This window comes from Suricata suricatta, chromosome 2, assembly GCF_006229205.1.
Source record: "Suricata suricatta isolate VVHF042 chromosome 2, meerkat_22Aug2017_6uvM2_HiC, whole genome shotgun sequence".
NCBI lineage: Eukaryota > Metazoa > Chordata > Mammalia > Carnivora > Herpestidae > Suricata > Suricata suricatta.
The window spans coordinates 14,099,729-14,113,516 of NC_043701.1; the positions used below are offsets into that span (position 1 = coordinate 14,099,729).

At 44.0% G+C, this 13,788-nt stretch overlaps 1 protein-coding gene across 3 annotated transcripts in view; it reads left to right on the forward strand.

Moving 5' to 3' along the window:
- Positions 1-13,788, forward strand: part of HIPK2 (homeodomain interacting protein kinase 2) — a 176,917-nt gene that overhangs the window by 131,785 nt on the left and 31,344 nt on the right. For all 3 annotated transcript variants that reach the window (XM_029922732.1, XM_029922739.1, XM_029922723.1), the window contains exons 9-11: positions 230-351; positions 8,677-8,819; positions 11,551-11,730. In XM_029922732.1, coding sequence (XP_029778592.1) covers positions 230-351; positions 8,677-8,819; positions 11,551-11,730 — 445 coding nt within the window. The remainder of the gene's footprint in view (positions 1-229; positions 352-8,676; positions 8,820-11,550; positions 11,731-13,788) is intronic.

A 13,788-nucleotide genomic window follows, 5' to 3' on the forward strand; every position in this document is an offset into this window, starting at 1 on the left:
CCTTAATTTGACCTCCTAGTCTCCGAAAACATTCCTAGTTGGTGTTTGTGGCTTTCAAATTTTTTAAGTTAGAAGCTAAAGAGGACACTTGCAAAGGACCAGGAGATACCTGGCGAGGACTGGTGGGAAGGGGAGATGGGAGCGGACCCAGCCGGCCAGGAAGGTTCTCGGCGTCCAGCTGTTTCTGACCACTCATCAGCCCCTCTCCCCCCTGCCGCTGTCCGAACAGGGCTGCAGGCCTCTCCCTCTAAGCACGCCGGCTACTCTGTGCGCATGGAGAATGCGGTTCCCATCGTCACTCAGGCCCCGGGAGCTCAGCCCCTTCAGATCCAACCAGGTCTGCTGGCCCAGGTAATTTTTTCTTTGTTATTACTTATTTTATAAGGAGTTGAAAAACCAGGATCACAGAAGCTGGAGCTGGAACCTTCCTTATCTGTTGATGGTAGAGGGAGAGCACGAGGGGTGAAGGTGGTGGGAAATGTGTGACGTGCTGTGGAGGGGTAAGGTAAGGTAGGGATGCAGTGATGACAGTAAGCAGTCCTTAGTGGCACTCGCAAACATACATCATCCTTATGCCGGACACTGTAACTGTTTAATTGATATAATCCCCACAACAGCACAGTAAGGTAAGGGATTTGTCTCCAGTTGACAAATACGGGGAGCAGGCACAATCGCGGACTCACAGTCCCCCGGTGATTAGCTGACAGAACCAGGACATGACCCCTGGAGGTCGGATGCTGGCCTGTGTATTTAACCCCCATGCCACACTGCTCCCATACTATCGTTTCTGTTGCCGGGTGTCAAGGATGGCTTAACCTAATTGTTGTTAGTTTAGAAGCATATTTATTTTTAAATAGGGTAGGTTCCCAAAGCCTTTTCCTCGAGTGTTCTACAGACACTTGACTTATGGTATCTTTTGTTGAATAGAAGTTTTTGGTTTGGGGGCACCTGGGTGGCTCAGTCAGTTAAGCATCTGACTCTTGGTTTTGGCTCAGGTCGGGACCTCATGGTTCATGAGTTCCAGCCCCACATCAGGCTCTGTGCTGACAGCATGGAGCCTGCTTGGGATTCTCTCTCTGCCCCTCCCTGCTCACCCAAGTGCTCTCTCTCTCTCTCTCAAATAAATTTTATTTAGAAAAAGTAGTTTTGGGGGTGCCTGGATGGCTCAGTCGGTTGTGTCAGACTTCAGCTCAGGTCATGGTCTCATGGTTCATGAGTTCAAGCCCTGCAATGGGTTCGCTGCTATCAGAATGGAGCTCACTTCAGATCCTCTTCCCCCCCACCCCACCCCTGCCTCAAAAATAAACAAATTAAAAATCCTATTTTAAAGGGGTGTCTGGGTGGCTGAGTCAGTTAAGCGTCCTACTTCAGTTCAGGTCATGGTATCAGTTTGTGGGTTGGAGACCCGTATTGGGCTCTGTGCTGACAGCTCAGAGCCTGGAGCCTGCTTTGGATTCTGTGTCTCCTCTCTCTCTGCCTCTTTCCTGCTTGTGCTCTGTCTCTCAAAAATAAATGAACGTTAAAAAAAGTTTTTGGTTTTAACTTCAGTGTAGTGAAACCGCGCAGGGCTGTTTGGGCTCTCTCTTCCACTGGCTTCCTCATCCTGCCGTCTTACCTGTGATCACTGACACGTCTTGCTGTCTGGTAGGGGAAGCCCTTTCCCATTTCGTTTTTCAAAGTTCCCTTGTCTGTCCTTGTCCCTTCATTTTTCATAGGACTCCAAACGTCACTGTTACAAACAGTCACTGGCTCAAAGTCACACAGCAGTTGGCAATTGTCTTTTCTTTTTTTTTTTTTTTTTTTTAGCAATTGTCTTTTCAGAACAAAAAATGCTGATGTGTACTTACCGGACTTGGGTTAAATCTATACTTTAGGAAAAGCTGACATCCTTATGGTATTAAGTCATTTCATATACAAACATGGCGTAACTGTATATGTTATCTTTTACTCTTTTCATTAAAGTTTTCTTTTGTTAGAACAGTTCCTAAATATTTCACAGGTTTTGCTATTAATAATTTTATTGATTTTTATTGTCCAATTATTTGGTTTTGGTTTATAGGACTAAAACCGATTTCGTTCTATTGCGTTTGTCATCGGTCTGTCCTTCTCAGCTCGGACTAATTCTGACTGTTCCTGTGAATCCCCTAGGATTTCTTCTGTGGACTGTCTTATTAGCTTCGTTTCTTCCTTTACACCCCTTATGCACAGCACCTCAAAAAAGTGATCAGTAACAGGGTTGACACTGGACATCCTTAATTGGTCCCTGACTTTACAGGAAATTCATCTAGCTATTTGCCACATTTGGTCTGCTATCAATCTTTGATAGAGACAGCTTTACTAAGCTTGCTAATTTTTTAATGAATTATGAGTTATGTCACACGTTCTTTCTACATCGATTAAAATATGTGTTTTTTGCTCATTAATCTGTTAATGTGACAGGTTACATTAACAGGCTTTTAATGTTAAACTATCCTTAGTAAGATTTCCGAGATGAGCTTCAGTCTTGTGTGTTTGATACGCCCGTATGCTTTCCAATACTGGGCTGCTGGTAAATACTGTAGTTAGTGTTTTTACTTCTATATTCGGACGTGAGAAATGGCAATAATTTCTCTTTCGTATAGAATCCTTATCTAATTTGAGCATCGAGGTTACCCCTGCCTCATAAAATGTGCTGGACAGTATTAACCTCTTCTTCTGTTTCCTGAAACAGCTTATTTACGGTTGATATTAACCATTCTTCATCTCTGTTCCTAAGTGCCCATTGGCTCCACAATGACCACTAACACCAGCTTATGGTGGGTGGCACACCAAATTTTGTTGCTGAAAATTGATATGCAGAGAATCTTCTATATTTAAAGCAAGCTTTTTCTCCCCTCTCTCACTGGTCCTCATGGCTTCCTTTCACTTGCACAGTTTCATAGTAGGGAGTTCGGAAAAGGCCAAGAACGATCAAGAGAAGGAACCATAGGCTCACTCCGGGGACAACATAACTTGTTTGTATTTTATCTGGGTGGCAAAAACCCAGATCAGCCTCCCGGTGCTCCTCCTCTGTGGGCCAAAACCTACAGAACTCACATGTACTTACAGATCTTTTCTCGTTGGCACATTTAACCCCAGTAAGCTAGAAATCATTTCCGAAAGAAACAACAATTAGCATTCTTATTAGCAAGCCTAGCTAGCCTTTCTCCATTGTTCAGTTTGGTGAAAACCAACGGGCTCAGCATTTCTGAATGTGTTTGTCCTTTAATCATAGCAGGGAACAGCTTTACCTTTTTCCCCACTCGAAAGAGAGTCATCCCTGGAGTGCTGTAAATCTCCAAGCGGACTTAACCTAAAGCTGTAATCAGGAGTGGGAATAAAAATTACACGTGCAAAGATTTTAGTCACGGCAGTTTTATAACGGGACTGCTGGAAGCAGTCTGAATGTCCATCAGTAGGAGATGTGTTAAATAAATGGCTGTGTGCACAAAATGGCACGCCCCATAGCCATTAAAAAGGACACGGTACACCAGTGAGCCTCCACATGCAAAGATTTCTTATATTAGGTGAAAAGAACGCCCTGCTCTGTCCAGGATCACATCGTGTCTTTCTTTCTGTTGGTTGCCTTTTCTTTCTCTGTTTGTCACTTAACCCATGCCTGTGTGTTAGTGCAAAGGTGGAGCTCTCCCCTACGTGTTTTTAAATAGTCCCTTCAAAGGACAAAAGTAAGCAACTTAAAACTAGTGTGGTGCTTAGAAAAGAGCACCTTAGAAAAGAGCCTTCCTTTTTCTCTGGGTAAATTTCTAGGGATCAGACAGAGGCACCTCAAGTATTATACTGTACTTTAACCTTAGTAAGCCAAAATTGGGCATCATTGTTTTTACAAATATTTAAACCTTTTCAAGGGTTTTATTTGTGAGGGTTTAGGGAGGGAGTCTTTTGTTTGCTTTGCCTTCTCCCCACCTTCCAGCCGTACCCCACGTCCTTCAAAGGGAAGCACTCTCTCTGGGGGCGCCCCTTGCAAGGATGTGTTCATGGAAGATCAGAAATCACACCCTCTTGTTTCCAGGATACGGGAGTGATCTTTCTAGACTGTCTTACCAGCACAGCCTGGCCAGTTAGAGCAAGGTTAGTCAGAGAGGCCGGTTCCACCACTTACCAGCTGCGTACCATTAGGAAAGTTATTTTTGAATTTAACGTTTTGGTTTTTTTTCCAAAATAATGCATGTGCCTAATTTTTAAAGTTAAATGAGTCCACAAACTTTTAAGAAAATAGTAGTTGCCTGTTCTATCCTATCCCCAATTTCCACTTCCCCAAAATAATTTTTAAACTCTTTTGTTTTTAAAGATTATTTATTTATTTTGAGAGACAGAATGCATGCAGGAGGGGCAGAAAGAGAGGGAGAATCCCAAGCAGGCTCTGCACTGTCAGTACAGAACCCTATGTGGGGCTTGAACTCACAAACCGTGAGATCATGCCCTGAGCTGAAACCAAGTGTCAGATGCTTCACTGACTGAGCCACCCGGGTGCCCCAACTCTTTTGTTTTGTTATCTAATTCCCAAGTCTCTAAATAACGTGCTTAAACTGCTTTCTACTGATATTGACATTTTGGGTATCAATGGACTTCCTACCTTGGAAGTTGATGACTCAGCTCCCTAACCCACCCCAACCCCACAGCACACCCACAATCATGAGCATGAACGCACGTTCTCTCTCTCTCTCTCTCTCTCTCTCTCTCTCTCTCTCTCTCTCTCTCGTTCTTTCCTCTTTTCCCCCATTCTTCCCATGGAAGTTTCTTATTCCACCACTTTACATCATTTACATAATTATTTCCATCAGTATTGTATAATACTATTCTCAGCTGAGCCTCACAATATACTACGATTGTATTTCTTTTCCTGTACAACTTGTTTTTCCTGGAGTTAATGGTGGTTTCAGTTTTTCATTTGGTTGGTTTCCTCTCTGTATTTATATGCAACCCAAAGTCTTCCAGAGCCAGTCACGGTTTGGGGTCTCATGTGTTGATGTGTTTCTGCTCATTGACAAGCTGTGTCTGTTGTTTTGTTTCTCTTTCTGAGAACTTTGTAAGACTCTCCTTGTCCACGATGGTCTGAAATTTGATGAACTATATGCTTTCTCATGGGTCATTCTTCACACATGGTCCTGGAAATTGTTTGCCCTTTGAGTATGGAAGTTTTTCTTTTATTTTTCTCTTGTTAATTTCTTCCCATCCATTTTCTCTGCTGCCTCTTTCTGAAATTCTTCATTGGGTGTTGGTGCTTATATTCTCTCTGTGCTATCTTTCCAAGAGATTTTCTCAACTGTTTTTAAAAGCTTCTATGGAGGGGCGCCTGGGGGGTCATTCAGTTAAGCATCTGACGCTTGATTTTGGCTCAGGTCATGATCTCACAGTTTGTGAGATTGAGCTCCATGTTGGGCTGTGAGCTGACACTGCTAAACCTACTTGGGATGCTCTCTCCGCCCCTGTCCTGTGCACACTCTCTCTCTCTCTCTAAGTTAAAAAAAAAATCTTCTATGGAATTAATTTCTTATAGTTCTCATTTCTAAGAATTCTTTCTTGTTCTTGGAATATAAATATGGATATATAAATATATATTCCTATGTATATTTAACTCTGTGGGCAGTATAATTTTTTGGAAATTTTCTTGATTCCTACACTGTTTTTGTTTTGTTTCTTCTGAGTTTCTTGTTTGTTTTAGACTTTTTTTTTTTAACACTTATTTTTGAGAGACAGAGATAGATCATGAGCAGGGGAAGGGCAGAGAGAGACACACAGAATCGGACGCAGGCTCCAGGCTCTGAGCTGTCAGCACAGAGCCCGATGTGGGGCTCAAACTCACAAACTGTCATGACTTGAGCCGACGTAGGATGCTCAACCGACTGAACCACCCAGGCACCCCTGTTTTAGACTCTTTCATGTTAGAAGCTTCCTTTAACATCTGGTTATCCTTGGCTGTTCACTCGTATTAAAGACTGGAGCACAGGAACACTACTTTGAAAGCTGCAGAAGGGACAGGACTGGTGAATGTGGTCTCTCCAGGCTGATGGGGAGTGAGCCCCGCAGTGTCCCTGGCAGACTCCATCTTCCTCCCATGTAGCTGGGGTTTTCTCTGGGACTCGTGGCTTTTCCTAGAGCGGGTCCTCCAGCCCCCTGCTTTGGCGGAGAGCGGTGAGGGAGGGTAAGCCTACATACCAGGGGTCTGCAGCCTGAGGGGTAAAGAAGCTCACGGTTTAATATGGAGACTTGACCTCAGACTCTCCAGTCTTCTAACTCCGGAACTGCCCTTCTCTTTTCCAGCTTCCAAAATTTTAACTGTTACTGTCTCCCCTGTTGTCTTTGTCCTTACAGATCTCTATGTCTTTATTCCTTACTGTCATTTCAGCTGGGTTTAGAGACAGAGTGCAATGAATGCATATGTTTAATTTACTGCCTTTCTGGGTAAGTTATGTAGCCTCTGTAGCTCAGTCTATCCATCTGAGAAATGGGAGAAAATAATGGTCCTTAGCTGACAGAGCTGGTGAACAAGATGAAGTCAGAAACCTGTCTGTGGTCTTAGCTCTGTGCTTGGCCCACAGTAGGCACCAAGTATTAGCTCTAATCATACAAATTTATTACAAAGTTATGTTATACACTGTATACAAGTCATTATACAAGGATGAAGTGTCATCTCAAATGAGTTGAACATCTCGATCAGTGAAAGGGTCAAAAACAGCCTTTACCCCATTTCTTGATATCTAGTTAAGGACATCATTTTTTTCATCAGCTTTTCAAGAAAGCTGAAATGAGTCTCAAAGTCACTTAAATGTTACTGCCAACAAAATTACTATTTATTTAACTTTTTGAGCTTGTAACTGTTTTAATTGATCGATTATTTTTCTGCTGTGTCTGAATTCAATAAGCTTAAAATACAGTTCACTAGAATCAATTGCCTTGGAAGAATTGCTTCTTTCATTTTATCAGCCAACATTTATTAAGCACTTACTGTATGAACTGTTGTCTCTAAGCTTTTTTGCCTGTATCAAAACAGATCAGTAAGCAAACAGGCAATGTAAAAAAGGTATGAGATCTCACTGGGCCTCCTCTGCACCAGGAGATGGACAGAGCAGGTGAACCATCCAGGCAGATCTAAAATGTGCTTTTATCATTTTTATACACATTACTTTTTATAACGCTTTGACTCAAGTCTGTGATTCATTTCCAAAAGTGTTTGTTTGTACATATGAGCCAAAACATACATACTAAAGATGAGGTTTAAAAAAAAAAAAAAAGGTGCTGTTTGTGAAGCACTGTCTTCCAAAAGTCACCCAATGTTAGCAATATCCAGCCCAATGGAAAGAACGAGCTATAACTGAGATCCTATGCCTTTAAATTCTTGACCTGCCTGGGCCTTAGTGGTTTTCCTTTAGGTTTCCAACTACGGACAACTGTGTTCAGTCTGAATCACTTAATAACCGAAGGCGAGCAGGCTAGTGACTAGGAATACAGGAAGCAGGGACCACCACACATACCCGCGCCCCCCCAGTGAGACTTTCCAAGGAAGAATCAGGACAGCTCATTTAGACTTGGGAAAAAAGCTTAATGTTAATGAAGAACCGAGCTATGACCCTCTAACTACATCTCATGTTTGCTTTGAGGGATCAGGCAATTCTTAGTCAAGCTTAAAGTCCCAACTAAGAATTTTATTTCATGCTTGCTTTCTTGCTCCCAGATGTGGGCAAGTCCCAGATATTTGGTGATCTGAGAATTATGTGAACTTAGCAGTGCCTGGGTGGTTCAGTCAGTTGAGCATCTGACTTTTTTTTTTTTTAATTTTTTTCAATGTTTTATTTATTTTGGGTACAGAGAGAGATAGAGCATGAGAAGGGGAGGGGCAGAGAGAGAGGGAGACACAGAATCCGAAGCAGGCTCCAGGCTCTGAGCTTGCTGTCTGCACAGAGCCTGACGCAGGGCTCGAACCCACAAACGTGAGATCTGACCTGAGCCGAAGCCGGCCGTTCAACCGACTGAGCCACCCAGGCGCCCCAAGCATCTGACTCTTGATTTCAGCGTAGGTCATGACCCCATGGAGCCCACTAGGGATTCTCTCTCTCGCTCTCTCTCTCCCTCCCTCCCCCACCCCACCCCCGCCTCTGCCCCTCTCCCATGATTGCACTTGCACACACTATCTCTCTCTCAAATAAATAAATATTTTTAATTAAAAGAATTATGTTAACTTAGATTCAGAAGATAACACAAGTTGGAGGTCTAGACTCTAATAAACAAAAGGTAAAATATTAAATAAAGCATATTAGATGGACAACTTCTTGAGGGCAGAAAGTCACCCTTGTATGGTCCCATTCAACCATCTCTATCTCTTGTGTGCCTGAACGAAGCAATATGTGAACTTTCGGAAACTCTGAGCACTGTTTTTAGAGCAAAGTATAAATAAATCAGTCTTCCACACGAATAAATCCCTTCCATACAACTCCTTGCCCGTGAACTTATTATCTTCTAGGTAGTTCACAGATGCGAATTTTATCTCCTCTTAACTTAGTTTTTGAGGCCGGAGACCACTCCGCTTGCACACCCATCACAGGGTCCCGTGCAGCCGGGGGCACAGAATAAGGGCCTGCCTCACTCAGACTGATTCATGACTAACAAACATGTCGCTGGCACATGTCCTGTGTTCTGCAGCAGGCCTGGCCAAGTGGGACCCAGCAAATCCTGCTACCCCCCGCATGGCAGCAGCTGGCCGGAGTGGCCACCCACACGTCGGTGCAGCACGCGACTGTGATCCCTGAGACCATGGCAGGCACCCAGCAGTTGGCCGACTGGAGGTAAGCAGGAAAGCAGGTGTGTCCGGGATGGGAGGCGGGTCCCCTGCTCACCCAAAGTGCCGCCGGGCTGCCCTGCCTTGTGAACTCTCTGGTTTATAGGGAACTTTGAAATTGAACAGAGGATTAGGTGGAACACAACTACAGTGTAATGAGGGTGAATTTTTAAATAAATGTCCCAGGACAGAAGAAAACCAGCTTCATTACTTTATGGTCATTTGTCAGTTTCGACCCCAAATTCAGTTACATCATTTGATCACCCGTGTGATTCAGGGACCTGCCTCTGGGTGATTCTTGGTTTGTTTCTCAGAATTAAATTCCACTCCCAGAAAACAAAGATGTGTCAGCAGTGAGAGAACGCAGAAGAAGAGTCCCTGAGACTCCTACGCAATTCTAGAAAGTGTTCTCAAGGTGTTTTGAGACATGGGCACCCTGGAGTTGTATCTGACCTCTCAGGGCAAAGCTTGACAGAACGGGGTTTCCTTGGAATGGTAGACTCTGGCATGTCTGCTGAATGTGTCTCTTCAGTTAATGATCATAGCTGATAGATCAAAGTCCATTTCCCACAGACCCCAGAGGCCCGCGGCTGACAGCCACCAGCACACCGTAGCCCTGTGTCCGTCTCCAGAACCCCACCCATCCTCCGCACGGCCTTCCTCACCAGCACCTTGCTCCGTGGTTCTTACGGCCACTTTCCGTTCTCCTTGCACTCCCCACCCACTCCATCCCAATACCATCGCTGTGCCCCCTGCCCCGATGCCAGTCCCCGTGGCCCTCTGTGCTGTCTCGTGGCAGGCCAAACATCCAGGCATCCTTCCACTTTCTGACAGTCTCCATACCAACCATGGAGCCTCGTTGCAATTGCTTTTCCGATCTAAAAGGGATCTAAAAGGCGATTGTGAATGAAGAGCTCTCAGTAAAACAAAAGAGGGGTGGAGATAGAAGCGCCAGGTCAGGCCTCAAAGGAAGCTTCCTCTATTCCTCCATTTGACTTTCTGACTCGTACCGACGAAAGGACACAGGCTCTTTCCTGCAGCCCCTCTCACTTTCCACTGACAACACCCACCAAGTCCACCCCCACTCATTTCACAAGGTAAAACTGGGTTCAATTCTGGTTCTGCATGACCTGGAGCAAGTTACCTAGCCTTTGGGAGCCTCAGTTTCTTCCTCAGTAAAGGGGGGATAATAATGCCTACCTCCTAGAACTGCTGGAAGGTTGAAATGAAGATAAACTACAAAGCACTTGACCTGCATTTAACACATATTATACTAGCACCTGGTTCGTGACAGGCAGTAAATAAATCTGTTATCTTCCCTGGTTCACGCTGGTTCTCGCACGGTGAGCCTGCCTTTCTGCTCCAGCTCATTGGGAACAGCGACCAAGTGGAAAGCTATTTGACCGATTGGGGTTTTTTTTCCACTCCCTTTTCTCCTAAAAGACCACACATGTGCTGTGGTACTGTTTTCCTCCGTCTTTCAGCATTTATAGCTCATTTAATTTCAGCAAAACTCACTTACACAGATTTTCTCATTCCTCCTCCTTCCTCAGCCCTAACCTGGTTACCACAGAGAACACTTAAAGACAACACTTTCTTTCCAATCTCTTCTCCATTTCATGTGTGGGCCAAAGAACATCCACAACCATGCCCAGTAAGCAAAGTAGAGAGGTACTGATGCTAGGCTTGTATGAAAGGAAAAAGAATGCCACGTTCCTAGAAGAAATAGCAACAAGCAAGTCAAGAAACCATTACGTCAGTTTCTAAATGTAAATGTCCAAGACTCTATCAAAATCTCTACACAAGCATCTACCTACTTCTTTTTCCTTATTCATCCTTTTCCCCAAGTTGCAAAGATGAATTTTGTAATATTTTTTAAATTCAAATGAAGTCTCCTTTAACTTTTAATTTTATTGTGTGAATAATGGGATTTGATGGGCAAGTCTTTGAATTAATCACCACTTTTAATATTTCGGTGGGAAAACAATGCTTTGAGCTCCATACAATCAGATCATACGCGCTTTCAAAGAGAACCGACTTTCAGGATAATGGCTGTCAGCAGTACCTCTATTGATAGGTGTCTCTTATTAACTCTGACTTAGTACCAAGTTCCATTCACATCTCGTCAACCTTCAGTTAACCTAATTGTTCATTCAGCAAGCATGTAATTAATTGATCAGCTGCTACACGCCTGAGCATTGTGCTAGCCAGGGAGAAAATTCAGAAGAATGTTAACACTTCCAAACACAGAAACGTACAACTCCTAGTTTCCAGAATTGTCTTAACAGAAACCACAAACTCCTCATTCATAAAATGGCATTAGGAAAACCTACCTCACAGAGTGCAATAATCCATTAAAGGCACCTGTAAATTCTAAAATAAAATGCACAGGGCAATCACCTGTTTAGGGCCTTTCAACGGTAGAGGGAATATTTATCTCCTCCCCCCAGAATTTAAGCTGAACTTGCAACTTGCCAATTCTTCCCACTCGAGACGCCCTCCTTCTCACTCACCAACAAATTGTGTTGCTGCCCACTCCTTCAGAACAGCACTTAAACTTCATCCCACCTGGGAGACTTACCTGATGAGCCTCTCTCTTCAAAAACCCCATGAGCTAGTGAGAACCAACTTTTAGTTTTCATTTGGCTTTTAATAGGGGAGGAAGATTTATCTTAAAAAAAGAAGCTCCATATTTATAAAACCAATAAAGAGTCTTGTTTCTCCCATCTCCCATTCAGGAACACCCACGCTCACGGCAGCCATTACAATCCCATCATGCAGCAGCCTGCGCTATTGACTGGTCACGTGACCCTCCCAGCAGCCCAGCCCTTAAATGTGGGTGTGGCCCACGTGATGCGGCAGCAGCCAACCAGCACCACCTCCTCCCGGAAGACTAAGCAGCACCAGTCCTCTGCGAGGTAGGTGGGGAGAGTCACCCTTGAGGAGGGAAACCTCAGAAGATTGGAAGTTAAAGTCTTTTTTTTTTTTTTTGTAATCTGTTCATTTTGAGAGAGAGCATGAGCAGAGGAGGGGCAGAGGGAGAGAAACTCCCTAGCAGGCACTGCACTGTGGGTGCAGAGCCGGATGTGGGGCTCGAAACTCAAACTGGGATACCATGATCTGAGCCAAAACCAGGAGAGGGGCGCTGAACCGACTGAGCCCCTGGAAATGGAAGAAACTCTTAGCCTTCAGGAATATCAGCATGTGCTCTGAATCCCAAGAATGGGATAGGGCGTGGCCTGCAGGCTGTGCTTTACCCCGTGGAAAGCACTAGAGTGTGAAGGGGGCACTTACTGTGGCTTCTGTTCCCTGCCCTGCCGCACCCCAGGCGGAGTGACCTGGAATTAGTGTTCACTGCCTGCATCCTGAGTGTTCTGTGCCCTTCACTCCTGTATAAAATACTCAGACTCACCTCTGAAGTTGCACTTTGGAAATCATAATAATGGTTTAAAAAAAGAAAAACAGAGAAATGAGCTTTCTTTGAATTTGTTTCAATTTATTTTTTGAGAGAGAGACAGAGCGAGCAGGGGAGGGGCAGAGAGAGAGGGAGAGACAATCCCAAGCAGGTTCCACACTGTCAGCACGGAGCCCGATGCCAGGCTCGAACTCACAAACCATGAGATCATGACTGAGACCAAGAGTTGGATGCTTAACTGACCTAGCCACCCAGGCCCCCTGAAATGTGCTTACTTTGAAATCTAAGGTCAAATGTAACTCATTTAGCTGCTTCCTGAAATATAAGCAATAATTTTGGTTAATTCTAGACATTACCAGCAGAATAATCTTACTCATTCCCTTTCAATTCAGCCTCATCTCAATGAACTCTTAAAAATCAAGGCAGAGAAGAGGCCATTTATACGGCATTTTGGAAAGGCAGAACCAGATCAGGATTTGCCAGGGACTACTGGGTAGGCGAGGAGGGGATTGACAGGGAAGGAATGTGAGGGAACTTCTCAGGGCGATGCCAGAGTTCTCTGGATTGACAGAGGTGATGTGTACTTTTGTCAAAACTCACCGAACACTTCCAAAGGGTGACTTCTACAAATGTAAGTTATACCTCAATAAACTTGACTTTAAAAAACAATAACTCTCCAAGCTAAAAAAAAAAAAATATATATATATATATATATATATATATATATATATATATATATATATATATAAACAAAATCATGTGGCTGCAGAATTGCTTCTACGTCTTTCTCCAGTGACACTGACTTTGGAAGCGCTTAATTGCTTCTTTGGAATAAGTTAATCAAGAGGAAGAAGTCCAGTACATAAAGTGTCTAGTGAATTTTGGTTTTCTACTTCCTCATTTAACCAGGGACCAGAAATTAGGCTGGCCTTTTTTTTTTTTTTTTTTTCTCCTTTGAAAGTTAACCTAAGAGCTGACTTCCTTTGAGTTGTCATTCTTCAAGATTCCTTATTTGGGTGTGTTTCTGACAACCCATGGAAATCCATCTCAGATCTGCGGCAGCCCCGTGACCATACACGCATGTCATTATTAGACTGGGTGCCAACGGAGGCCACCATCTCGATCCTTTGCTCCGCCATGCCCGCCATGGGGGTGGTCGCACCGAATACCAGCCTGACCCTGTGCTGATCTCCGCATCATCGTGGCTCACCTTGTCGAGCAGGGGCAATAAGAACCCTTAGCCTCCCAGCGTGTGGACAAGTCCCTCCCTGTTGCCAGCTCACCACCCAGCTGGCTTTCTGAAGGCTTATTGCCCGTGCTTCTCAAGATCAATATAATTATGCTGAAAGTTTTGTATTTGCCTATTTTTAAGAGCAATGCCTTAGGCAAAACAGAAGGCTCTCCCTTGTTGGGCGGTACAGCCAGGCTGCCTTTTCTTTCTATAATGCCAAGTGGAGATATTTTAACTGCTGGAGTAGTGAAAACATAATCTCAAAGTTGTAACATAGTAGCAATAACAAATGTATAGGTTTATGCTAATCACAAACAGTGGACCAATCGT